Below are 25,247 nucleotides of genomic sequence, written 5' to 3'. Positions count from 1 at the left end.
CTTCCCCTTTTCCTCTAGGTTTGTAATTTTTTTTTAAGAATGTCTGTAAAATCTGCACCTATGATTACAAGCAAAAAGCTTTGTGGCTATTTAACAGTGATGTGTTTTATTTATTTTGTTTTTTCCTAGGGGAAATAATTTCTCACAGAGAGCCAAGTAGTGACTAATTTGCGAAGTCAGCCTACTTGTGTAATTTTGCCTTGGCAAATGCCATGTGAATGATAGAAATTTTTTATTTTCTCTTGATCATTGTTTCTTAAAATGGGGATCATCCCCTCAAACAGAAGTTGCTAGGAGGTTGTGAACACCAGCTCCTTTCAATGTCCTGTGCCTGACTTCCTACCTGTTAGGACCCTTCTACTCCCAGTCTTAGAGACTACTATTCTTGGTTCCAACTATTTCTGCCAAAATGCTATCCTTCCCAAAATGGTGCATGTTCCCATCTTCCTCAGGCAACCACAACTGCTTATGGTTGTTCCTTCTTTGTCCAGGGTGGTGAGTAGCACAGAGTATGATGTTCCTAGGCTTTTAATTTATTTTTATTTTGATGGGTTTAGTGGGGTGTGGAAAGTGTCCATAGTAGTAGTAGATACAGATGGGGAAAGTTTGAGAAATGCTCTAAATTAGTGATTGTTACAATAAAATATGTTTTTAAGTCTTCCACAGTGCTACTTTCAAATTAGTGCCAATACATGGATAAGGGGAGAGTATTGAGTCAGAAAATAGACTACAACTTATCCAAAATTTAAACAATCAGAAAGTCATTTAAGCAGACTCATCCCCCCCACATTAATACACACACACACACACACACACACACTATTGTACAGTAATAATTGATGTGCATAATGATGGTAAGATGCCAAAGTACCCTTTGATCCTTGAAAAAAAATGAAAAGGTTGAATTGTTTTATGTAGTTTTAAAGTTTATTTTTACTGTATGTTGATTTTTTAAAAAAATAATAATCCCTCAATGGGAGCAATACTAATTCTTTTTACCAGAATTTTCTACTTCCCAAACATTTTGAATAAGCAGGTGTTGATTGTATATAATTGCAATTGTAATTTTCTCTACTAATTGAAAAAAAAAAGTTGAAACCTTTTAGTGTGGTTTCTGGTACCAGGTATGTAAAATCCCTTTTCTTTGTAACCAACACCAAAGTGATGGGATAAACATGTGGGATCTGTTTTAACTTTGTTCTTTCTATTTCCTCGAGGCTTCTCATTTTCTTTCCTGTAGGTTATACCACTCTTAAATGTTGCCAGAGGTGACTAAAATGTGGTAGGGGAGAGAGATTTCTTTACCCTCAGGTTGTTGTCGAAGATGATATCAATCTGGCACATTGGTCCCAATAAATGCCAGCAGAGCAACTCTGTTCAGATTCTGATAAATGGACACTATGTAGGATCACTTGTATTTTGAAGGAGGTTTATTTACTCCAGTTTTCTATAAACTATATAACTATAAACTAGATATACCTTAGATTGTAGCTCACTTATTTTTAAAACACAATCTTAAACAGTGTAGATAGTTTTGCTTCTGTAAGAGGGACATTTTCTTGAAGGAGTGAGATGTTAGTGTTAGCAGAAGCAGTAGTATTCAAGACATCAAAATCACTAGTCTTTTTGTAAAATTTTATTGTGGCCATTTAAAAAACAACAAGCAAAAAAATGCAGATTGGATTTCTAAAGGAAATGGGACTAACTTGCCCTAAGTATAGGAATAAGCTTAGACTCTTAATAGCATGTAAATTATCCTGAAATTACACAGAATTATAGATTGGGAGGATTTTCATGGCTAATAGTGGTGAAGTTTAGCATGTAAGTGAATGATTGTGCAGATTATAATTGGGATCATTGAATATAAATTCAAAAGGCTACTGACTAAAGTGGCATTCGCTTTTAAGTATTTTACTGCTTATGTTAATATAATAAACTGTCAGAAATCATCTGGACAGGTGGTGTCTCTGAAAAATGAAATGTAAATCATGACAAAATTCAAAGCCATTTGTATCTTTTTCCCTCTGGAATACTCATAAGCAGGGCTGATTGCTTTTTTTACCCTGAACTTGTTAGTATTTTAATTCCTAACTTCAGTTTCACTATAAGGTGGTGTTGACCATATCCACTCAGTTATTCAAGGTGGACTATTTAAAATATTTGTTATCATTAAAATCAACTTTAAAATTTGCCTCAACAATCATGCAGTGTCACATGGCTGTCCAGTTAGGAGCAAATGGCTTTAATCAGTTTTTCTTTTCACATTGGCATTCTTGTCAAATTCACTTGCCACTGTTTCTACCAAAAATCATTAACACTTTACAATCAAGAATAGTTTTTAGCGAAGGGGGAAAAAAGACCAGGAGACGAAGAGATCTGGAGGAGGCTCAAGAACAGTTAAGAGCTCCTTAGGCCATAACATTTAAAAAGGATCTGAAAAAAGCTACTGGCATCAATGAATGATATTGGTTACATGAAACTTGAGAGTCTCTCTCTTCCCTCTCCCATTTAAAAAACTTTAAAGAATTTTTTTCTCTTGACCCAGTCCTCTCCCCTCCAAAAATTAATTGAAGTTAAACGTCTTTACATAATGGATAATTAAGTTATCTCCTTTTCGTCTAATAATTATTATTGAATGTCACAAGCCTTCATTTTATAGTAGGTGCTTGGTGAGCCCCAGAAAGTGAAATAATCCATCAAGCTTAAGCTGGGAGAAATGAATTCATGATTAGGAGTCTTAATTGTTTTGTTTCATTTGTTTGTTGCTTTTGTTTTTTGGTTTTTGGGGTTTTTTTGCTGGAAAAAGAAGCACAGTAGTTTAAACTCAGGTTTTATATTACCCATGTATTAAAAAAATAATGTATATTGGAAAGGGCATGAGACTGGGCTCTGAACCCAACCCTGCCACTACCTGACCTTGAGCCAAGTCACTTCTTTCTGGGCTTCAGTTTCTTCATATAGGTAGCAGACATTTATTAGGTGCCTTGCGTGTCTCTTATTTGGAAGGCACCGGGGGATACAAAGAGTGGAAAACTACCTAATGCTTGTCATCAAGGAGCTTAATTTATTAGAGAATGGACCCAGGGGCTAACTACCATCCCCAAGGACCCTTTGAGTTCTGTGAGTCTGCAGCATTCAGTGGGAGATCACAGGACATTACTTTTTTCTTGTTGGCCTCTTCATTGATAATTTTGCAGATTGTTGCCTTAAGATAAATTAACAGACACTGTTGCTGCTTTTGAACTTGGTGTTTACCTAAAAGCCTTAGCTACAGTTGTGAGCCACTGCTGAATCCTGGAGCAACAGAGGCATTGGAAAAATCCTGCCAGAAGAAAAAGAGAAAATTAAAACACAGTTGAAAAAGAGAGATGAACTGTGAGAGAAAAACAACTTGAAAATGAGGGTGGCAATGGGAGACCCACATAGTAGATAAAATTGATTTGAATTTGATCCTTATTCATTAACACTGACTGAGAAATGACAGAATTACCCATTCTCCACTGCCCTCCTGTGGTGGCCAGAAAGAATAGCATCCTCAGGTTCAAACAGTCCAAATGCTACTGAAATGAGTTATGGTCCTTTGTGGGAAGGAATGGTCTGGAAGCTTGACAGCTGCCTCAGAAGAGGATATGGCTTCTGAATCCTGAGTGCCATAGCAGAGGTTTTCTCAGAGAGAGAGAATACATTGTTCTGTTGGAGGTACCACAGTTGATTTTACTTTGCCTGATAATTTAGTGGTAAATTAGTCTGGATAACCTCTGATATATCCTTCTCCCCCTCCCTCTCCCCCTCCCAAGTTTTCATTCCTTAGGAATGAGAGAAAGCTTGGTGGTGGTCTCTCAATTTTAATTTTAAAGTAAGTGAATGGTGGAACTAAAAAAAAAAGCCCTTTGTTCCCTTTTCTGCCTTCATTACTTACCTGTATTGCTTTTTTTTATACTGGTATAAATATGGAAAAATTAGAAACCATTTAACTTTTGAGTGATGACCAATTTGCAAATTATCAGTGATGTTTATTTAGAAGCCTTTAAAAAATTTATTTCTATGTAATGACTTATACAAGCAGAAAAAGTCAATTTTATACAAGGTCAATTTTGGGGGGAAATGGTTTAGTATTTTTACATCTCTTCTACTTATGGTTATTGATAGGGTTTCTATGGTTATTAAACCTGATGTGCTTATTTTTGTACAATGAACTTCTTTATAACAGTTTCCAAAGGACCAAACATTGTGTATCCTTGTTTCAGCAAGTTGTTTGCTGAGGCTTTAAAATGAAATGTTACATCAGTAAAATTTAAACAAGGGCATGTGGTAATAAAGTTTGTTATGAAGTTAATATTTCTATCAGTCATTTTTTTCTTTCATCACAGAATCGAAGGCAGCAAAGTTATGATTTGCCAAAAAGGAAAAAAAAAAGGAAAGAAAGAAAATACTATATTGAATACAGGGAGATTTTTGAGATTTTTTTTTAAACGAAGTTTCAATCCAATGGATCTTTTAAAAAAAAATCAAAGCACTGCACCTAGTTTTTTGTACCTCCCTTGACTCCTGACTTCACAGTTAGGTGAATATGGTGCCTTTTGTGCAAATATAGTTATAGTTGAAATTCCTCACCCTGTTGATTGGGATCAGTCAGCTTCACACAGTAGATCTATTAACTGGTTCCCTGTTTCCCTCCCGAAACCCCTCCTTGAGGCTTATAAGGGTGAACCTGGGGAGTGTAGTCAGAAGGCATTTGACTGTCCCACCTCCACTCTATGTCCACACATCCACAGCTCCATTGGAGCCTTTACAAAAAAGATAGCCCTGTCTCCACCAAAAAGATTGGAGATTTCTGCTGTAACTCCTCCCCGCCCCCTGAATGCTTTCTTGATTAAATATATGTAATATTCATGTTTTGATAGATTTTTTTTAGACCTCACTAAATTTCCTCATCTCCTTTGTGATTCAGTTGTACCTCAATTATATATATGAAACACACTTCATATATGAAAGTCCTAATTTTCAAAAATTACAAAATAAGTAATGGTTAATTGCTTTAAAAGGAGATACACAATAAGATTGCTTTTATTAGCAGGCTGTCCACATGTGTTTAAAATAAACCTATTTACAAAAAATTTGTTTCATGACCAACTTTTCAGGAGCCCATCTTATGACATAAGGCAAGATTCTCCTCTCATATGAGTCTTATGACCTGGGGAAAAAAAGGCTAGTGACCCTACACTTCATTGGAGTTGAGTGCCTGCCCTCTTTACACAAATTATTTAGTCCAAAGTAGCTCTGTGGGAGGAAAGGTTTAAACATAAACATGACTGGCCCTCTGTCTCTCAGGCATGCCCTTTGAGTTTTTCCTGTTTTGGACAAGGATTTGTACAAACCCTTCCACCTTTTTACTTGGGCTTTCTTTGAGTAATTCTTCATGTTTACAAGAAAGAGGATATAGATATAGCCTGTGTCTGTGGAATGGAGCAAAGCCTTCTGGCCGATGAAACTAGTCAGTGAAATTTGAATTAATAGCTTTTATGAATAGCAGTGTAATCTAATATTAAAAATGTAGGTCATATACTGGAAGATTATTCAGAGCATGGAGGTCAAATCCAGAGTACAGAAGCAAACATATTTGCACATATATGCATGTATTGTATGATTAAAGTAATACTTTTTTGTAACACACCAGAACTTACACATTTTACACTTTAAATGTTTATATTTCATTCTCTGCATTGAGAAGCCATAAAGTTTTCGTCATATGACTGAGACATTTTTTACCCTTGTACTTTGGAATTGGCTTACATTCTTCATTTCTGGTCTTTTGAATACCATCACTGAATTTTGAATACCATCAATGGGAGGAGTCTGCATTGTTCAATTCAGTGGACATTTGATTAAGCACCTTCCATCTGCAAGGGGGTGCTAGGGTGACAATGAAAAAAATGAAACAATACTTGCCCGCAAGGGAATTCACATTCTGCTGGATGGGGGTGTATTTCAGTCATGCCAAACAGTGCCCCAAGTCAAAGCCAAGTCTTACTGCAAAAAGTAGGCAATCCATTGGGATCCAAAACTGGTTTATAAAAAGTTCTTTGAGAGCTGGAACATGGAGGAGCCAATAGTCAATGAACATTAAGTGCCTGCTACAGATGCCCTCCTTTTGGGTCATACAGAATTCCAAAAGCACTTCAGCATATAACTCTGAGAAGCTTGATTGATCTCTTGCATTGATTCTATAGGAACAATACTATTGATATCAACAGTAAAACTCAGCTTGTGGTTTTGATGGCTATTATTTATTGTGAATTAGAGATAATTGTGATTTTTCCACTGTAGAGTTGGGTATTTTGTTTTTAGGTCATATTAGAGAGGCCCAATTTCCTAATCAGTAAATGTTTCCCCTAAAACCACTACTTTTAACCAACTTCCCTTGAAAGATCACTTCTCTGTCAGGTCTTCCCTCTTCAGCCTGCACAGACCATTCATCAGAATCCATGTCATTACTCACTGGTCAGAAAGCATGGAGGCTCAGTGGAGAGACCCCTGGATTTCAAAGAGCCCAAGCATCTCAGTTTGAATCTCCCCTCCCCATTGACTAATTGTGTGACGCCACCCCTCCACGCTCTAGTCTCCTCATCCGTAAAATAAGGAGGGTTGGACTAAATGGCCTCTTGAATGTCTTATGACTAAATCTCTGCCCTCCATGCTATAAGCAGAAATGTAAACTGAGAATTTTGTCATGTAAAAAAAAATTAAAAAGCAGTTAAAAAAAACAAAACTTGACATTACACACACATCAGCTGTTGGTTGTTGTACAAGAATGATTTGTTTGAGGATCAGGATAGCTCTGTCAAAAACAATTCAGTTTTGTGCAGTAGTTTGTAAACCCCCAAAGAATCACATCCGTATCGTGTACGTGGCACTTTCCCATCTTTTTTTGTGGCTGAAGAACGTGATGATAGGTGAGGCTGAAGGATTGGGTCAGAGTGCAGGACTGGGAAGTGGCTGTGCCCTGACTGGAGATCAGTTCCCCCAGCTTCCAGGCCAGGGTTCCTCACATTCTGGGGAGCCACCCACCCATTTCTGAAACTTAGAGTAGAATTCTTAGCCATGGTAGATTATTCTTTTCCTAGCATTCTGTAATTTGCAAGAGATTGAAATCAGCTATAAAGCATATGACGATATAATCATCATTTGGAAACGAAAGGGTCGTCAGAAGTCCAAGCCCCCTATTTTACCGGGGCTTCCTAAGATGAAGTGATTGGCCCAGGATCACATAGGTCATAAGGAGCAGAGAGAGGATTTGAACCCAGGCCCTCTAGACCCCTCATCCATGCTCTTTCTCCTACCTCACACTAAGAACACTTTGTAACATCATTTTCATACCTTTGAGTGTTATCTTTTGGCAGCTATTGAACTACTGCATCCTTAAAATAAATTTGTGATTTAGGTAGTGGAGCATAAAAGAATAAAAACTGATTAAATGTATCAATGAATTTTATCTGTGTCATTTGACTTTTTATTGTTCAGAGATAACACAAGTATCTCAAGATCTCTATGGAACAGAATACTCCCTTGAAAACTTGTAGCATTCATTAAGTACCTGTTATGTGTCAGGCACTATGCTAAGCATTTGGAAGATGTCTCATTTAATCCTCACAACAGCCTTGTGAGATAAGTGATACTACTCCACTTCACAGATGGAGAAACTGAGGCAGGCAGTGGTTAAGTTGACTTGTCCAGAGTCACATAGCTAGTAAGTGCCTGGTGCCAGCTCTTCAAGCTCACTCCAGGCCCAGCACTCTGTGCTCTATGGCTCCACCAAGCCACCTCCTCCCAAGGTATATTGAGCCCTGAGAATACAAGGATGGGAAAGTAAACATTCCTTGACCTTGAGGGATGGGAGAAGCTAGGGACAGAATGGTGCAGGACCAGGTAGAATGTGATGGATGAGGCCAAAGCAGAAGTTGGACAAAATCTAAGAAAACTTGAGGAAGGAGAAAACAGTCTCAGTCCAGATCAGAGAAGGCTTTGTGAAAGAGGGAACATCTGACAGGCTGAGATGAAGAGGGTCTGAATTCTAGTTTGGGGGATGTGGACAGAGGCAGGAAATGACAGGATGCAATCAGCATCCACCCCCACAAATATGGATGTTCTAGCCTACCTGGAAAATAGGGTGCCATGGGGGGGGGGTGGCTAGTCTACAGTAAAGCTGGCAATTCACTCCAAGGGGACCTAGAGCCTGATTTGGGGAGTATCTTCCACAAGTCTGAACAGTTTGAATCTTATTTAGGTGGTGTCTTGAAGCAGTAGAATAAAATGATTAGACCTGTGCATTGGGAGGATTATTTTGGCAGCTGCATGAAAGACAGATGTGAGAGAAGAGAGAGTAAATGAGCATTTATTAAGCATCTGCTATGTGCCCGGTCATGCAAAGAAAGGAGCTCATATTCTAATGGGAGGAGACATGCAAGCACCTAGGGTCATACAATATCTTTGCAGACCAAATGGAAGGTTATCTGAGAGAAGGAAGCTCGAGAAAGGCTTCCTACAGAAGGGGAGATTTGAGTTAAGGCCAGAAGCCAGGAAAACTAAGAGGCAGAGGGGAGAGAAATTCCAGGCATGGAGAAAAGCTGTTGCAAAAGCAGAGACAGGAGATGGACCATCTCAAGAGAGAAACAGCTAGAAGGCCAGTGTGGCAGGATTGTAGCTATGCCAGGAATGGAGGGGAATCAAGTTTAAGAATTAGACTAGAAAGGTAGGAGGGGCCAGATGACAACAAGCTTTAAATGCCAAATAGAAGACTTCATATTTGATTCTGGAGGCAATAGGGAACTTGAGGCCAGGAGGTGGGGCAGGATATTGGGGGGGTGGGGTGTACCATGATTAGACCTCAACTTTTTTTGTTTTTAATCACTTTTTCAACTGAATGAGGATGGATTGGAGTGGAGAGGGACTTGTGGCAGGGAAACCAGTTAAAAGGCTATTGTAATAGTCCAGACAATAAGGAATTGAAGGCCCAGGGGTGTGCTGGCAAATGTTTAACAATTAACTGTTTCTTTACCCCGCCCCCAAAATAAACCAACCACATGACATTCTTAAGTTTTGTCTACATTATTAGCCTTTTCCCTATCATTTTCTTAAGTCTAGACAATCAACAAATTTATAGCATTTGACAATTTCCGTCTTGCACTAAAAATTTAGCAGTTGACTCTGAAAAGCCAATACAAGCCAGCTCCAGGACATCCCTTTGAGGACCTGAACTGGTGGTGTGACCATGGGAATGGAGAGATCTATATGAGGGATGTAGTGAAGGTAGAAGAAGCTGTGGCAGTGGATTGGATCTGTGGAGTGATGGGAGTAGAGGATGACACTGACATTGGTAGCTTGAGAAGATGGTGGTGCCCTCAGGAGTAATAGAGAATTTTGGAAGAGGGTGGGGGACTAGAGCTTATTTTGGACCAAGTCCGTTTGATGTGCATGGGTCAAAAATCTGTGGCTTGTGACTGACTCAGGAGAGACTGGGTATCTGGATTGGCGAATCACCTGCAAAGAGGTGATAATTGGGAGTTAAGAAGATCACCTTCTGAGTATAAAAAGAAAAAAGAGAAGACTTGAGGCAGATCCTGGGAAACATCTGTGATTAGTGGGTGTGACAGTAATGAAAGACTAGTAAAGAAGACTGAGGAGAATCCAGAGAGAGAAGGGTCATGAAAACCTTGAGAGGAAAGAGTATCCTGGAGGAGATGAGCTTTGGAGTCCAAGGCTGCAGAAAAGTCAAGCGAAAAGGCCATGAGGCTTGGCAAGAGATCATTGGTAACTGGCAAGAATAGTTTCAGCTGAAGAATGAAGTTTAGACGAGAATGAAAGGAGAGCAGGTGGGGTCCCTGAGTGTGGGTGGCAAAGGGAGGAAAGATACAGGGTTCGGTATGAGACTGAGACAAGGACCTGCTTAGGGAGCTTTCATAATAGAGCAAGAGGTTATGAGGACCTGAAGGACGATGATGTCTTTTGATGTAGAAGTAGAGTGACAAGATGGTCAACCGGTAGGTTTTGGGGGAAGACTTCGAAGTCAAAGGTTTTGAATTCTGTTGGGGGGGGCCTCTAGGTGGCACACAGGGTATAGAGTGCTGGACTTGGAGTCAGGAAGACTTGAGTTCAGTTTCTACCTTAGACCCTTTTACTTTGTGACCTTGAGCAGGTCACCCTCTCTCAGCCTCAAGTTCTCTATTTGTAAAATGGGGATAATAATAGTCCCTGCTTCATAGGGGTTATTAAGTACTTTGTAAACCTTAAAAAGGGAGACAGGGATTGGACCTGTGATTTTATTACAATAATGAATTCCCAGATGAGGAAACCCTCCCTTTAACAATGAAGGTCCTCAGCTTTCCTGCGATTTGCAGTCTTAGAGAATTGCCTTGCTCAGAGGTGTCAAATGGGGGCCAACCAGATTAAAATATAATTGGGTAGGGCAGCTAGATGGCACATTGGATAAAGCACTGCCCTGGAGTCAGGAGGACCCAAGTTCAAATCTTGTCTCAGATACTTACTAGCTGTGTGACCCTGGGCAAGTCACTTAACCCCAATTGTCTCCTTCCTCCCAAAATGTAATTGGGAAGTATTTAACAAATGCCTAATACCTTTGTGACTCTAAATCATTTCATTTATGTGGTCCTTGGTTCCTTGTCTGAAGGGGATGGACTACGCTGTCTTTTTATTTTTCCGGTTAGGCAGTGGGATTAAGCGACTTTCCCAGGGTCACGTCGCTAGCAGGTGTTACGTATCTGAGGTCAGATTTGAACTCAGGTCCTCCTGAGTCCAGGGCCAGCGCTCTATCCACTGCACTACCTAGCTGCCCCTATGCTGTCTTTGAGCTCTAAATTCTCTGCTCCCAGATTTAGCTCTCAGGAGAGGTTGAAGGTACAAATCTAGATTGGGAATCCTCTGCCTAGAATGAGCAGTCAGACCCTGGGAGGCAAGAGAAAGAACCAAAGGGAAGATTGTAACATGAAACAGGCGAAGGATCACTTGTTTTTTTCAGCCGAATGCTATTATAAATTATAATACGGATTTATTCCTGTGAAAACCCTTTGGCCACAGGAGTGTGAAGGTTTTTTGGTTTTTTAAAGCGTGGTAGGAGGAATGCTGGATCTGGAGATGAAGGGCTGGGCTGTGGATCTCAGTGGTGCTTCTTGCTCTCTCTGCAGTTTTCTGCTTCCTCATTTGTAAATCTAGGAAGTGGTACTGGATGATTTTGGAGGCTCCATTCCCCTTACATCTGTGATCCTGACAGACCTTTGGGACAACAGAGTAAAGGGAAAAGGATCCTTTCACAATAGAATGTTTCTAGGAAAGGGACTGAATTTAGGGTTACATTGATGTAGAAAACTAGCAAGTGAGGAGGAGTCTCCCTAGCCATTTCCGCATCAGCCCTGCCACTGGTAGAGTTAGAGTTGCCCACAGCTTTAAGATGTTAAGGGGCTTATTATCCTCTATATATGTCAGCAGCAGGACTTGAACCCAGGTTTTCCTGGCCCTGAGGCCACCTCAGAACGGCCTTTAGAAGCCTTCTTTTCAAGACAGTGTCAGAATGTTAATATTCAAAATAAAGCTGCATATGAGCAGTCCTGGATAGCAATAACACTACCTGATGTCCACATCTTGGTGCTCTTGCCTCTGTGACAAACTGAAAAGAAAGACATTTGCCCATCCTCAGGCATCCCAGAAAAGTTTTTCCTCTTTTCTCCCTTACTTCCCCCCCCCCCACTCTTGAGTTTCTTGGTAATTTTTACCAGTTTGTCAAGTACGAGGAAGTAGAACCTAGTTTCCGTTTGGAGGAGGTTTTGCTTTTCTGAAGTCAAAACAATTTTTCCTTATACTTTTTCACTGGCTCCAAGTGCTTTTTTAGCCCCGATTGGCACATATGCAGACAAGATCTTGGATTTCCAAAGGAAGAACAATTTTTAGAAATGGGGGGAAGGGAAGAAGATTAATTTTCATGTCTCCTATGTTTCCCTGACCTGAACTACTAGTGGAAGCATTTGAGTCATTCTAGATTCTTGAAAGGATTTCATCATCGTTCATGTTAAACTTGGAATCAGGATGGCCTGATTTCAAAATCTGCCTCTCTGACAGGTACTAGCCGTGATCATGACTTCTCTGAACCTCAGTTTCTTCTGTAAAATGGGAATCATGATATCCCTAGTACCTGCCTCGTGGAGTTCTAAGGAAATGAGTTAAATATTCCACAAACTTTAGAACACAATATAAATATCAGTTATCATTCTTTTAAATATTGAAATATTATCAAATATGCTACTTGCAGAATATACACAATTAAGACATTCCCTGAACCAGTTCATAAAATCAAGTTGTGCACTGAAAATCACACCATTATTTATTAAGAAGTGTTTCTGAAGGGAGGGAGGGAGGGAAAAAAATTTGGAAATCAAAATCTTTTTTTTTTTTAAGCTAGGCGGTGGGGTTAAGTGAGTTGGCCAGGGTCACACAGCTAGTAAGTGTCAAGTGTTTGAGGCCAGAGGAACTCAAAATCTTAGAAAAAATTAATGTTGTAAACAAAAAAATTAATGTTGTAAACTATCTTTACATGTAATTAGGAAAAAAATACTATTAAGTGAAAAAAAATATTTCCTGTCTGCTCTAGAGTATGAAATCGTTATTTACGAAAATGTGTTTGTGAACCTTGACCAAATAATTTAATTTTTTAAGGCAATGAATATGTTTTTACCTTAGTTGAGACAATTAGTCTGGTAACAATTTTCAGTATAACTAATTGTCCAGCAAATTTCTTAATCCAAGTATATTTCAAAGTAAAAGAGTACTAGAACTACACCTTGGACCTTTCTAGTTTAAGGAGTCTTCAAATGTGCCTTGCTTTTATTTAGAGTAGTATGTGTTGAAAAGTTAATTGTTAGAGGTTGCTGATGTTAAGCAGGTCTTGCTATAGTCATCTGTTTTTATTACGAGGAAGTTAACTTGTTGAACAGTTAATTGGTGCATTTCCACTTAACTGTTAATGCAGATAATATAGAATTATATCCCAAGATTTTAAACAAAGACTAATAGAACAAGAGTGGAAATAGAATTATTTTGCTTTCCAGTACACATGAAAATCTGCGGCACTATCATGAGATAGTCTGTCATTAAGAATAAAGGTAGACCCTAGGCCTATTACGTCTTTGATATATGGAACTCCCTCCGCCACAGCAGGTTGACACCTTCTATAGAAGAGAGTTGATTAGTTATTTGGACCAGAATCACATAGCCCCTAACTGTAGGAGGCAGAACTTCTGAGCCCCACCTAACACTAACTCTCTCTACCTAGTATAGCATATACTGCCTTTGGGTTTATTAAACAAAATGAAAACATACGTTGATCAAAAGAACTTCCATCAAAAGAACTAACTACATACAAAGCTCAAAAAACAATGAACCTCTAAGGTCGGCTCGTTGACTCAAAACCAGCATTATAGTTTTTCCCCTATACACATATGCATCCTGAGTTAGATGCTGCCAATAAAGGCAACATGGCATGGTGGATATAATGTTTAATTTGGAGTCAAGAAGGCCTAACATCATATTCTGCCTGAGTCATACATACACTGGGGGCAGCTAGATGGCGCAGTGGATAGAACACTGGCCCTAGAGTTAGGAGGACCAGAGTTCAAATCCGGCCTCAGACAATTACACTTAGCTGTGTGACCTTGGGCAGCCCCAGGGCAAGGCCTTCAACCTCTCCATGCTGTAGGTTGGCAGCCCTCTCAGACTACAAGTTGCAGAAAAGGTGCAGATACTGAGTTAGTAGTGGGAGTTTCAGTACCTCAGAGTTCCCTAAACCAGTGAGATCACAGATAAAAAAAAACAAAAAGAACACCATGAAAAAAACAAACCACACAGTGAGCCAATAAAAGTAGTCTGTGTTATCTCAAAACCAAATTTAGAGTGTTTCTCCTCTACCCACACATACACACACATGCCTTCCCTGGTTAGATGTTACCAATACATTGGTGAGAGCATGGCACAGTGGAGAGAAAGCTACACTTGGATCTGGGGATTAGATCCTACCCAAGACACTTACTAGCTGTATCCTAAGTAAATCACTTAACCTCTCAGTTTCCCCAGTTATACAGTGAAAATAAAAAATAGAACCTGCCCTGCAGGCGTGTTGCAAGGCTCGAATCATACATAAGAATGCATTTGAAGTGGTTTGCCAATCTTAAAAATGAAACCATCAGGTATTGTTCTTAAATGTGTCATGTTGTTGTCAGTGAGAATGGTGATGTCATCACAATCTCTCTCTCTCTCTCTCTCCCTCTCTCCCTCTCTTTCTCCCTTTCCTCTCTCCCTCTCTCTCTCCCTCTTCCTATATCCCTCTCTCTCTCTCCCCCCGTCTTCCTCTCTCTCTCCCCCCATCTTCCTCTCTCTCCCCCCGTCTCTCTCTCTCCTCTCTCCCTCTTCCCCTTCCCCCCCCCTTTTCTTCCTTATGTAGAGTTTACAGATGCTTCCCCAGCAGCGGAAAGCCATCGCGAAGTTTAAGGAGCCAGCCCACGCTTTAGCATTTCAGCAGAAGTTCCACAGGTAGCCCATCGTATTCTTAAGTGGAGCCTCTGAAGTTACCATGGTTTACGGGTGGGAGGGAAGACCTCGTACCCTTGTGTGATCTGCTCTGTATCCATTGCCAGGCTTTGCACAATAGACATGTTCTTGTCAAGCTGTGTATCAATTTGAATTTTTGCTTTTTCATTTTTTCGGGGGGAGGCAGAGGATGGTGAGTTGTTCATTGAATCATCATTTCTTAAATGCACAGGGTGGGGTTGGGGGTCGGGGCGCCCATTATTTTGAAACAAGAACAAACAAAAACCAACAAAAACCAAAACCAGTCAGTGAAACCTTTTGTATGAATGTATGGAATCTGTTTTGTAATATGAAAATGCACTTCTTGGATCTGTTTGGGTTGGGGTTTTTTTTGTACATTTGGATTTTTGTTTTGTTTTGTTTTGGTTTTGTATCTCGAGTTTTCTTAACACAGGGCCCACCATTAAAATATTGCTTTCTTTGGCCTCCGTGACTTTACTGGTGGTACTCAGAGTTGACTGACAATTGACCATTTCTTTAACCTTCCACAGGCATATGATAGATTTGTCCCACATAAATGTGGCACTGATTGTTGAATGATTTCCACTAAGAATAACCGACCCTTATGCTATAGAAACTACTGTGGAATTTTCCCAAGGAGAGGCGATGGGAGCAGAGTCACATCAGGAGCCTGCGACCTTGCTTCACTGTGGTCTGGAGCTGCCAAACGCATGATGGATACCAAGAAGGCCGAATTTAGAGGACCCAGAAGCAATAGGAGTTTGGCATCCACTTGCTCCCTATCCTGTTGTAGCCACAAGGAACTATAGTTTTGGTTTTTTTTGTTTTGTTTTTGTTTTGTTTTTTTCAAGTGCTTATGATGCATGTAGACTTTGTTCTTCAAAATCTGACTGTGCGATCACAGTGACTTGGATTGAGGAAAGAACATTAACATGTCCCCCATCTTAAAAGATTTTTTTTTACTAGCAAAGAATATTTGATAATGGTTGCTCTTATCTTCAGTGTAGGCTAGAAAATAATTCATAATTCCTTAGAAAGACCTCAGAAGGTGTATGCCAAACATAGATCAAAAAATTTGGGGATCCATCTGGTATTTATGTAGCCTAAAGAGCTCAGAGATAAGGGGTATTGGGTCGGGAGTTGTACCAATGGAAGAGACAGGTTCTCATTCTCATAAGTCAAATCCTGGCCTCACATTCTCTTGGTTCCGAGCTGAAACCTTCCCTCTGTACCTCCCTTCACCTCCACTTTCCCCCATTTCTCATTTCCAGAGTTATATAGGCATAACTTTGATTTTCCCATTGGCTTAAAAAGAATCATTTTAAAACTTCATTTGCAGGCCTGTAAACTGATGCACTACTAGTATGTGCCACTTCTTTCCTAAGATTGAACACGTTGGGGGAATATACTGGCGATCGCCATTCTGATCATCAGCATATCTTTTTGGGAAGGCCTTGGTGTGCCCTGCCATTTGGTAAATTTAACAGCAATGACAACTTTGATGTAAAGTGTAATTCCACAAAAGAGATACTAATATTGTTGTAGGCAGAACCAACATAACCCAAACTGTGGGTCCCCCCGCTCAGATTGCTTTTACTAAGTAAATTTTGGCCTGTTTCCTTTTGATGAGAGCTTTACCCTTTCCAAAGGAGCAAGCTCTGTTAAGGTTAATTCTGGGCAGACCTTAAGAAAGTGCCTTAGTTCCATCTTTGCTCCCATATTTTGTGAAGGATACTTATCATTTGGGATAGATATTACAGTGGGACCCTCAACTATTAGAGTAGAGAGCGTTGGGGCATCCTTGGACTTCTGAATTAGTTTTTGTACTGAAAGCTCCCTGATCACGTTGATAGGCCTGTCACATGAGAGAAGTGGAAAGAAACTCAGTGTACTTTGATGTGTTCACTAGCTATCTGGCAAAAGGGTCACACTGTAGAGTCCCTCAAACATGAGTGGTCCTTTATGCCTTGTATCCAAAGTTCAGACAGCCTTTGTCATCTGTTTTCTCACAGTGTAGATTTTGTATTACCTTTCAAATTAAGTTACCCCCCAAAAAAATTTTTTTTAAGGCTAAATCCTGAAATTATGGTATTTCAGACCTTGATGAATCTTTCAATAAGGTTGATTCTGAAAGAACGTCATGTCGTGTTTGAGACTGGAAAGTGGTCTTAAGTTTTCTTTTTTTAATGACTGCATGTCCAAAAATTTGTATCTCGGCATGGGGACTCACTAACCCAGATAGGAACATATCTCCATCAAAAGGGAATTTAGTATATAGCTCTCTGCCTCCACAACCAATATGGGTCCCATTTGGTTTGGTCGACCACCTCCACTCCCAATCCTAGCACTGGCAGGGGTCATTAAGCTTGCTGCTTTCACTATACCTTTCTGTGTGAAAGACCATATACATGGCTTTATTCTACCTGAGGAAGGCTGTCAGCTTTCATCTCAGGCACAATCTTCCTCTGAATGGATGCTCATGCTCATACTAAAGAGAGCCCTAGCCCATTAGTCTCATCCCAGAGAGCTACATTAAAAGGAGCATGTTGATCGCAGGCATCATTTTAGGTAGGAGTAACCTGAGAGCTTCCAGTCCACTCACCCTAAGCAATGGGTTAGCTTATATCTTAGTGAGCTTTATTTTAATGGAAACTAGAGGCTGAACTTTGAGAAACTTGGTGATCCCCTTGGGGGGACAATTTGATCAGTTTTAATGTTTCCTGAAAGTTGAAAAAAAATTTTTTTTCTTTCCAATTTAGCTTTGAAATAAAAAAATCTGGACATTGTCTCCTCAAGTTAGTAAGTAGCTTATAAGCCAGTTTTTTTCTAGTCATCATTGAAAAGAAAACTTAATAGGAAACACACCGACAGATTTTGTAGTTGGTTTCAAGTTCACTTTTTGCATTATTTGGGTATTTTAGGTGGGGGCTATCTTGTATGTGCTGGTGATCATGCACATAACCATAAATAAGTTATTTCTTAAATATTTTGTTCCCCCAAAACGACATGATTGATAGACTAAATCTGGGTGTTCATTGAAATACTTGTCAGTATCACTACCCAAGTGCAGATAAGTTCTCCTGGCGTAAAGTAACTTGAACAACAGAATCGAGGTTTAATTCCTGGTTATGATTTCTCCCCACCAAGGAAAGGAGAAGGGAAGCCGAATTAGTAAGAGATGTCAGTTTTCATTCTTGGAGCCCATCTATAGCAGTTTACATCAGCTCCCTTAAAGCTTAACCCTCTTGGAAGATCTGTGGCAACCATTATCTTTGTTCTTTCTTTATCATGCATTTAAAGGGAGATGCAGAATGCAAGCTGTTGCATCTAATTGTACTCTGTAAATATGGACCTTTTAAAATTAAAATGTTATTCAAGATGGATATTATTCAGCACCCTATTAGCTATTTGTTAGTTTTTTGTGTTGTCATATCAAAAGTTGAATGGATGCCGTTCCATAAATGTGGATGTGTTTTTTGTGTGTATCTTCGATTTTTATAAAGACGGTAGTAAGTCAATACTTTTATCCTGACCTGTGTATTATTTGTTCACAAAATCCAGAGCTTAAAACTAACTAGGAATTAATACCAGTATATCTCATTTGGTCAATACACGAGGTGATTATGTGGAGCCAGTCCCCCACTCCTCTTTTCTTTTGGCATTGCTTTGTTTTTTGGTCCTGTGCTGTTCCTTACCTCTAATAAGCAAACCTGTCCAGTAGCATTGGTTTGGCCATGTGCTTTGGGAAATTCTTAGGTTTGTCTTCCTTTGGGGGTTGGGGAGGGGAGGGAGCACTCTTTTTTTCTCAAAGAAACTTTGAAGGGTTTTCCCCTTGGGGCACAAGCCATTTATGAAATTCATAGGTAACTGGCTTTTATTGGGTTAAACCACTTATGGGCATGAGAGCTGGGGGAGGGTTGTTTGTGTTATGTTGTTTTTCATTTTTTTTGTGACGCTCAGATGGAAAGTCATTTCATTCTGCTTTTCTCACAATTCTGAGTTGAGACACAATAGGTTATCCTAGTTGGTCATGGGGCTACAAAAAAAAATTTTTTTAAGACATTCCGTCTTCATCATGAGAACAGAAAGGGTTAGTATTTAAGGCATTGGGTAAGGTTCATAGTGAGGGGATAGGGATCAGGAGAAAGAAATTTTGCAAAACTATGGAATCTTAAATGAGGTATTTAGAATAAAAGGGCTTTTAAAAGTCATACTAGAAGACAGGGTCCTAATTAGCACCCAAGGATGACAACTCTATATGGACTAGTATTGTAAGGTAACAAACAGAAATGGAATGAGAGCACTCTGTCCCACAATTAGACTTTACCATGTAGAGGGCCAGAGGGTTCCAGCTGATTGACTGGACCCCCCCACTTCCGTGTCTCTAACAGAATTATGTAATGAAGTCCTTATACTTTGGGCCCAGGTTGGATTATACACAGACTTTCCAGCCCAGGGCTGTTCTGTTTCTCCGAAGGGCTGTCTTACAAGGGTTGGGTTTCTGAGTTTGTTTTCCATATCACTTTGGTGTGTTTTGTTTTGTTTTTTGTTGTTGTCCTTCATTTGTTTGTTTGTTTGTTTTGTTGAATTGGAAGGTAAGCTCACCATGTTCACTAATGCTTTGGCATTTGTCATTTGATGGCACTGGGGGGAAACAAAGCTGCATTTTTTTTTCTGCCTGAAGCACTTTCTTTTCTATGCTTTTGAGTATATTAGAAACCTCATTAGTTTATTTGTGGCTAGTTTTCTGACCTCATACTTCACCCTTACCCATCCCCATCCCCATCCCCCACTCCACGAAGTTCCACTACATGTTAATAAGAAATAAGTCCAACAGAGCTTTGTGTATTAAAAGTGACAAGTAAGTGGCTTAATTTTTGATCCTTGATAGCTCCTCCACAGTAGTTTTTGTATTATCTTCTCCAGTAGCCTAGTGTTTCTTTTCTGTGCTTTTTCTGTTTAGAGGTTTCAGTTCTAGCTTCAAATACTTTGAGACTAAATTCTTGCTTTTATTCATCAAAGCACAATTTTTTCTTTTTTTTTTTCTTGCAATAAAATACCTGAGGGTGTTTTTGGTGCTTAAAAAAAAAACCAACAACAACCCAAAAAGAACCCTCCGAGTGAGATAATGCAAAAGAACCTCTGGGGGTGGGAGAATGGCATAAGGAAGGGGAAATGGGACCAGAGATACTATATAGGGACAGGACACTAATCAAATTGCAACTAGTACAAGTTGATTTTTGTGGAAAACTGTCCAATGTGATCTCTCAACTCTTCCCCCACCCCACCTTTTTTTTTTAATGTGAATGAAATGTTATCTTGAACATTCTTTAATATGGATTCGCCAAAGGTATCTAACCTTAATTTAGTATTAAATCCTAAGGATTTTCTGTAAGGTATTTTGTGACCTATTTAATTTTTAATCTTAAAAATAATTACCACATATTAGCCACATAAGCCCATGGTATTGTGTGAAAACAAAACAAAAACACCGATTCATATTGGATCCTCATGTATACCACCTTCTTAGGGTATAATATGGTTGGGAAGGATCATTTGTTTCACTCTGCTTTTTTGTAGAGAAAATGTTAAGGTACCTACTCTCCATTTCTTGTTTTGGGTGGGGAGTATTTTATGCTTTTGAGCATAGGAGGAGGGACACTAGCTGCCCTCCAGAGCTTTCCTTTCACATCTAACCAAATTAAATGGAAAGGGGCAACTGAATCATTTTGGTTTGGTTTGATGATATTCATTTTGCCAAGTTGTGTAAGAGTATAAAGTGACATTTGGAAAATGTGATAGGCGCGCTTAAATTCAGCACCCCATGAGGGGATGATGTTTTCATCATGTTTTCATATTGAATATGTTCTATAAGCAGACCTGTTTATATAGTCATTTAATAAGACTTTTTTAAAAACTAGTTTTGATTTTTTTTTTAATTCTAGGATATATTCCTGTGATCTGATTTCACTTTCCTTACATAATTTGTTCAGGAAGATAGTTCACTCTAATAATTTCTTAAGTATATATATGTATATACATATAATTCAGTTTGGGGATAGGGATAATTGATGTTTAGGGGGTTTATTTGTTTTGTTTTTTTAGATGAAATAAAATAGCAACTTTAACATTAATAATTCAGCTTTGCTTTTCACAGGTGGGGATCCAGAATTTTTAATTTTTTTCCCCCTTTGAGGATTTTTACTTCTAGAGTTGTAACTCCCCTACTTCATTTGCAGGTGCAACAAAGAAAACGCAAGAATTCTGACTTATTCCCACTTCTTTTTACGTTTTTCCATTCTGGGCTTTTCTGTAATCATTCTTGCTACATCACTAACATCCGTTGGGTTAGCTGGGCAAGTTGTCTTCTCCCTCATGCTGCTTCTTTTTCCACCTGGCATCTTCCCACTTTCTTTGCTGAAACTGGCCAGTCATTTCACTCTGCTACCTCTCGTTCCATTCCGAAACTCCCTTTTGGATTTTGGCTCTTTTCCCTATCATTGGGCCTCCCTTCTATCTTTCTTCCCACCTTATATCTACCTCATCTGCCTATTTCACATTCACCCTGCATTCTTCCTTTTTTTTTCAGTTACAAATAATTTTTCTCTACCATCCCTGTATTTTCTACCCTTTATTTGAACAAAAATTATGCTTTTAATTTTAATGTGCACTATGTGTTTTCATCTAAACCTATTGCTTTGACAGGTTTCTGCTCTTAATTGATTTCTCTAGGTCACCGAGTAGAGGGAGTAACATTTTAATTCTCTTATTTTGCAGTTTTACCTTTTCTCTATAGGGTTGTGCATTGGTCCTTTAGCAAGGACCTTGTTGTCTGAGGTATAACGATGAAGATATAATTACTCACCCATTTTCTTTGTTTTTATTTCCTCTCCTTTTGTAGGAGCTCTGGTTCTTGTTGAGTTCAGGATAGGATTAGTGCGCCATATTGTTGCCACTGGATGTGATGGCTTATTTGACCTCACTCTATTACTTTCACTGACTGTGATCCTTCCTAACCTGTAATGTCTGTACAGTGTACATGCTGTATTTGGGTAGATGGGAACATTTACGTCAGAGGTACCCTTCTGTTATGGACTGTGAAGCTTGTGTTTTGGGGAGGGCGTGCATTGAAAGTTTACAAATAAAGAGACAAGTTTGTCATGACCCTGACTTTTCTCTGGGTTCCTCCATTTTGTACTTTCTCCCAAATAAAGCCTACAGAAATAAATTATGTCTTCCTTTGAGAAAAATAATGCTTCCTTGTTAAACTATGTTCTCCACCCTGCATTAGCCGTTGTACCAACTCTGTCAAGTAATACATGTAAAAAGTAACACAGTGGCAGAATTGATAATGTACAATTATGTATCATTTGTGATTTCATAATGGAAAATGTTTGTATGTATTGAAATATGTTGTAACTTGATGGGCATGTAAATAAAATGTTCATTTTCCACTTTGAAAATTTTACATTTGTGTTGTTTCATTTTACATTGCCACCAAGAATGCACTCAGAACACATAGAATAATGTGCTTATGTATTTGTTCAGTTGTATGTAAACAGAGGCTACATGTCATTTTTGCTAGTGGGCAACTTCCTGGATTTATCCTAGATTCTTGAAGTTACTAGAGTGACTCTTCAGGTTTTTTTCTTTTTAAAATGCAAGATAAAGGTTTAGATTCATTTTCTTACTCTCTTCACATATCTTATCATATTTGCAGATGGTACAAAGCTGGGAGGGATAGCTAACTTGAGATAACAGAATCCCAAAAGATCTTGATAGGAATGGGAGAGGCAAACTCTGGCTGTAGCTAAGAATGGAGAAAAACCCCTCTTGGCTCATGAGCTATACAAAAATGGGCAACGGCGAAATTTGGACCTCAGGCCAAAGGGTTCTCCAGCCCTTGGATTAGAGCACTGGGCAAAATCTAACATGGTGAAATTTTAATAGGGGTAAAAGTCTTACACATGTATTCAAAAAATCAGCTTTATAAGAAGCGTGGTTAGATTGAGTTTTCTTCCAGGAAAAGATGTGGGAGCTTTATAATGAACTCAGAGACTCATTATAAGCAGGTGATATAGCAGAAGTATGGGACAGTTAGGTGGTGCATTGACTTAAAGTGCTGGACCTGGAGTCAGGAAGACTAATCTTTGTGAGTTGAAATCTGGCCTCAGACACTTATTAGCTGTGTGACTTTGGTCAAGTCACCTCATCCTGTTTGCTTCAGTTTGCTCATCTGTAAAATGAGTTGGAGAAGGAAATGGCAAACCGTTCCAGTATCTATGCCAAGAACACACCAAATGGGGTCACCAGGAGTTGGACGTTTCTGAAAACGACTTAACAACAACAACAGAAACTCATTATGACAGGCAGAATGACCAACACTACATTAACTGAGGCATAACTTTCAGGAAAAGGGAAATGCCCTGGTCACACTAAATCTGGAGTATTTCATCGCGTGAGCTCTAGTTTAGGAAGGATATTAATAAACTGGGAAGTATCTAGAGAGAGGCAGCCAAGATGGAAGAAAGACTTTGAGTCTGTGCCCAATGAAAGCTGGTTTAAAAAGCACAGTGGAGGCTTGGTCTTGAGATGGAAAGCCAGAGAGGATGGGGCATCCAGCTGGCTTCAAGTATTGTCAGGATTGTCAAGCTGGTAAGGGATTAGATGGGATTAGGCTTTTTCTTTTCATCCCCAGGGATCAGAACCAGGAAGAATGGGTAGAAATTGCAAAGAGAAAAATTTAGGCCTGACAGGAGAAACTTTTTAACGATTAGAGCTATTCGTAAGTAAAATGGGCTGCTTTAAAGAGTAGTGGGTTCCTCTTCATTGGTCTTCCAGCAGGGACTGAATGACTATCTATCAGGTATGTGACACTTTTTGTGTATTAGTTGGTCTAATTGGCTGCTAAGATCTTTCTGAACTCTGAGTCTGTTATAGCCCTTTTTCCCTCAACTACTAATTTTTATTTTTGTCTTTATTTTACGTAAGAGTGTTTTCCAATATTCTTCCTCTCTCCATTGAATCTTGTAATTAAAAAAAAATTAAGGAAAACCAACAAAGTGACTACATCAGACGGTAGAGGCGTTCATGCCTGTAGAGAAGTCCTCCACTTCCTCTACCAAGAGAAAGGGAAATATGTTCCCTTCTCTTTTCACTGAGACTAAGGTTATTACAATTAATCTGGATTGGGATTTTGTTTTTAAGCCTTTATCCTTGAGCATTGCAGCTTGTGGGCATAACTCATCTGTTATGTTTGTTGTAGAAACATTTCCCTTCCAAAGCAGTCCTCAAATGTACTTATTAAAAGTAAGACAGTAGACTGTGTAAAAGATAAAAATCCTGCCATTTTCTGGCCAATTTCATGACGTAGCTGCTGTATTTTGACAGAAATGAGAAAATGAACATTTCAGAAATTCCTCTGAACTTTGTCCATGCTGAAGAGTCTGCCAGTTTCACACACTTAAGTAATGTACAGTACTTTTTTTTTTGAGTGTGCAGTATTTCTAGAAAGGGAGAGTGACAGAGACAGAGGAAAGAAAAAATTCCTTCAGAAACTTCCTAGAGCCTTTGGAAACAACCGTACTGTCCATGTGTCATAGAAATGAGCCTCAGAGATTTAAAAGCCTTGTAGCAATTATAGGGTAGATCTCAAACAAGCAGCTACTGGCTTATTCTGAGGTGTGAGGAATGTGCTTTCTCTTTTATCATGCTACAATTTGAATTACTGAAAAGTCTCCTTGAATCCTGTTTCATAAATTAATTAGGTTGACCATTTATTCATTGGAAATGCTTCTTCACTTTCTAGTCCTTCCGTGATTTTTACTTTCACCCTGTTGGACATCAGCCAGCCTCTTTCACTCTGCCTTCTTCCAAGCTACCTCACTTCTAATTAGATTTGTTTTCCCATAAGAATACAACTAGAGTTTGTTTGACATATCAGCAATGAAAGTTGGGGCAGTTGAAGACAGAGTTTGCTACCCTAGGACAATTGTGTCAAACTCAAATAGAAACAGATCCCTGTGGCTGCATACTGTCTGAGACAACCACAAATTAACATTACCTACATTGTATTTTGGTTTATTTTTTTAAACGTTTCCCATTGTGCTTGGGACCGGAGTTGAGACACAGAAAATACTGTGGTTTCATTTTTTTTTTATTAAAGTGGCCAGTATCAAGATTTATATATTGCAACACTGTTCAGCTCTGTTTAATGGGTTAGATCAAAGAACTAGTAAGATTTAAGATTAGTGTGGCTTCATAGGATATAGAATTTAGAGCTAGAAGGGAACGCAGAAGGAAGAGAAGAGAGCAAGTATTTATTAAGCACCTACTGTGTATGTGCCAGGTAGGGCAGCAGTGGATAGAGTGCTGGACCTGGAGTCAGGAAGACCTGAGTGCAAATCCAGCCTCAGACAATTACTAGTTGTGTGACCCTGGGCTAGTCACTTACCCTTGTTTACCTCAGTTTTCCTCATGTGTAAAAATGAGCTGAAGAAGGAAATGGCAAAACACTTCAGTATCTTTGCCAAGAAAACCCCACATGGGATCATGAAGAGTCCAAACATGAGTACAATGACTGGACAGCAACCACCTCTGACTCCAGATCTACTGCTCTTTTCGTGATACACCATCTGCCC

General features: G+C 39.2%; 1 protein-coding gene across 1 annotated transcript in view; it reads left to right on the top strand.

Annotated features, from left to right (window-relative positions):
* The window catches only part of RBM33 (RNA binding motif protein 33), a 179,132-nt gene extending 157,057 nt beyond the window's left edge, over positions 1 to 22,075 (top strand). Inside the window, 2 exon segments of the mRNA XM_021009622.2 lie at positions 14,501 to 14,589; positions 15,138 to 22,075. Of these exon segments, the coding sequence (XP_020865281.1) occupies positions 14,501 to 14,589; positions 15,138 to 15,186 (138 nt within the window). The 3' untranslated portion in view covers positions 15,187 to 22,075.
* The last annotated feature ends 3,172 nt before the right edge of the window (positions 22,076 to 25,247 follow it).

The sequence above is a fragment of the Phascolarctos cinereus genome, unplaced genomic scaffold (assembly GCF_003287225.1).
Source record: "Phascolarctos cinereus isolate Bilbo 61053 unplaced genomic scaffold, phaCin_HiC Scaffold_1;HRSCAF=81, whole genome shotgun sequence".
Classification (NCBI taxonomy): domain Eukaryota; kingdom Metazoa; phylum Chordata; class Mammalia; order Diprotodontia; family Phascolarctidae; genus Phascolarctos; species Phascolarctos cinereus.
Note: the sequence above shows the minus strand (reverse complement) of the source record. Positions and strands in the feature narration are given on the sequence as shown.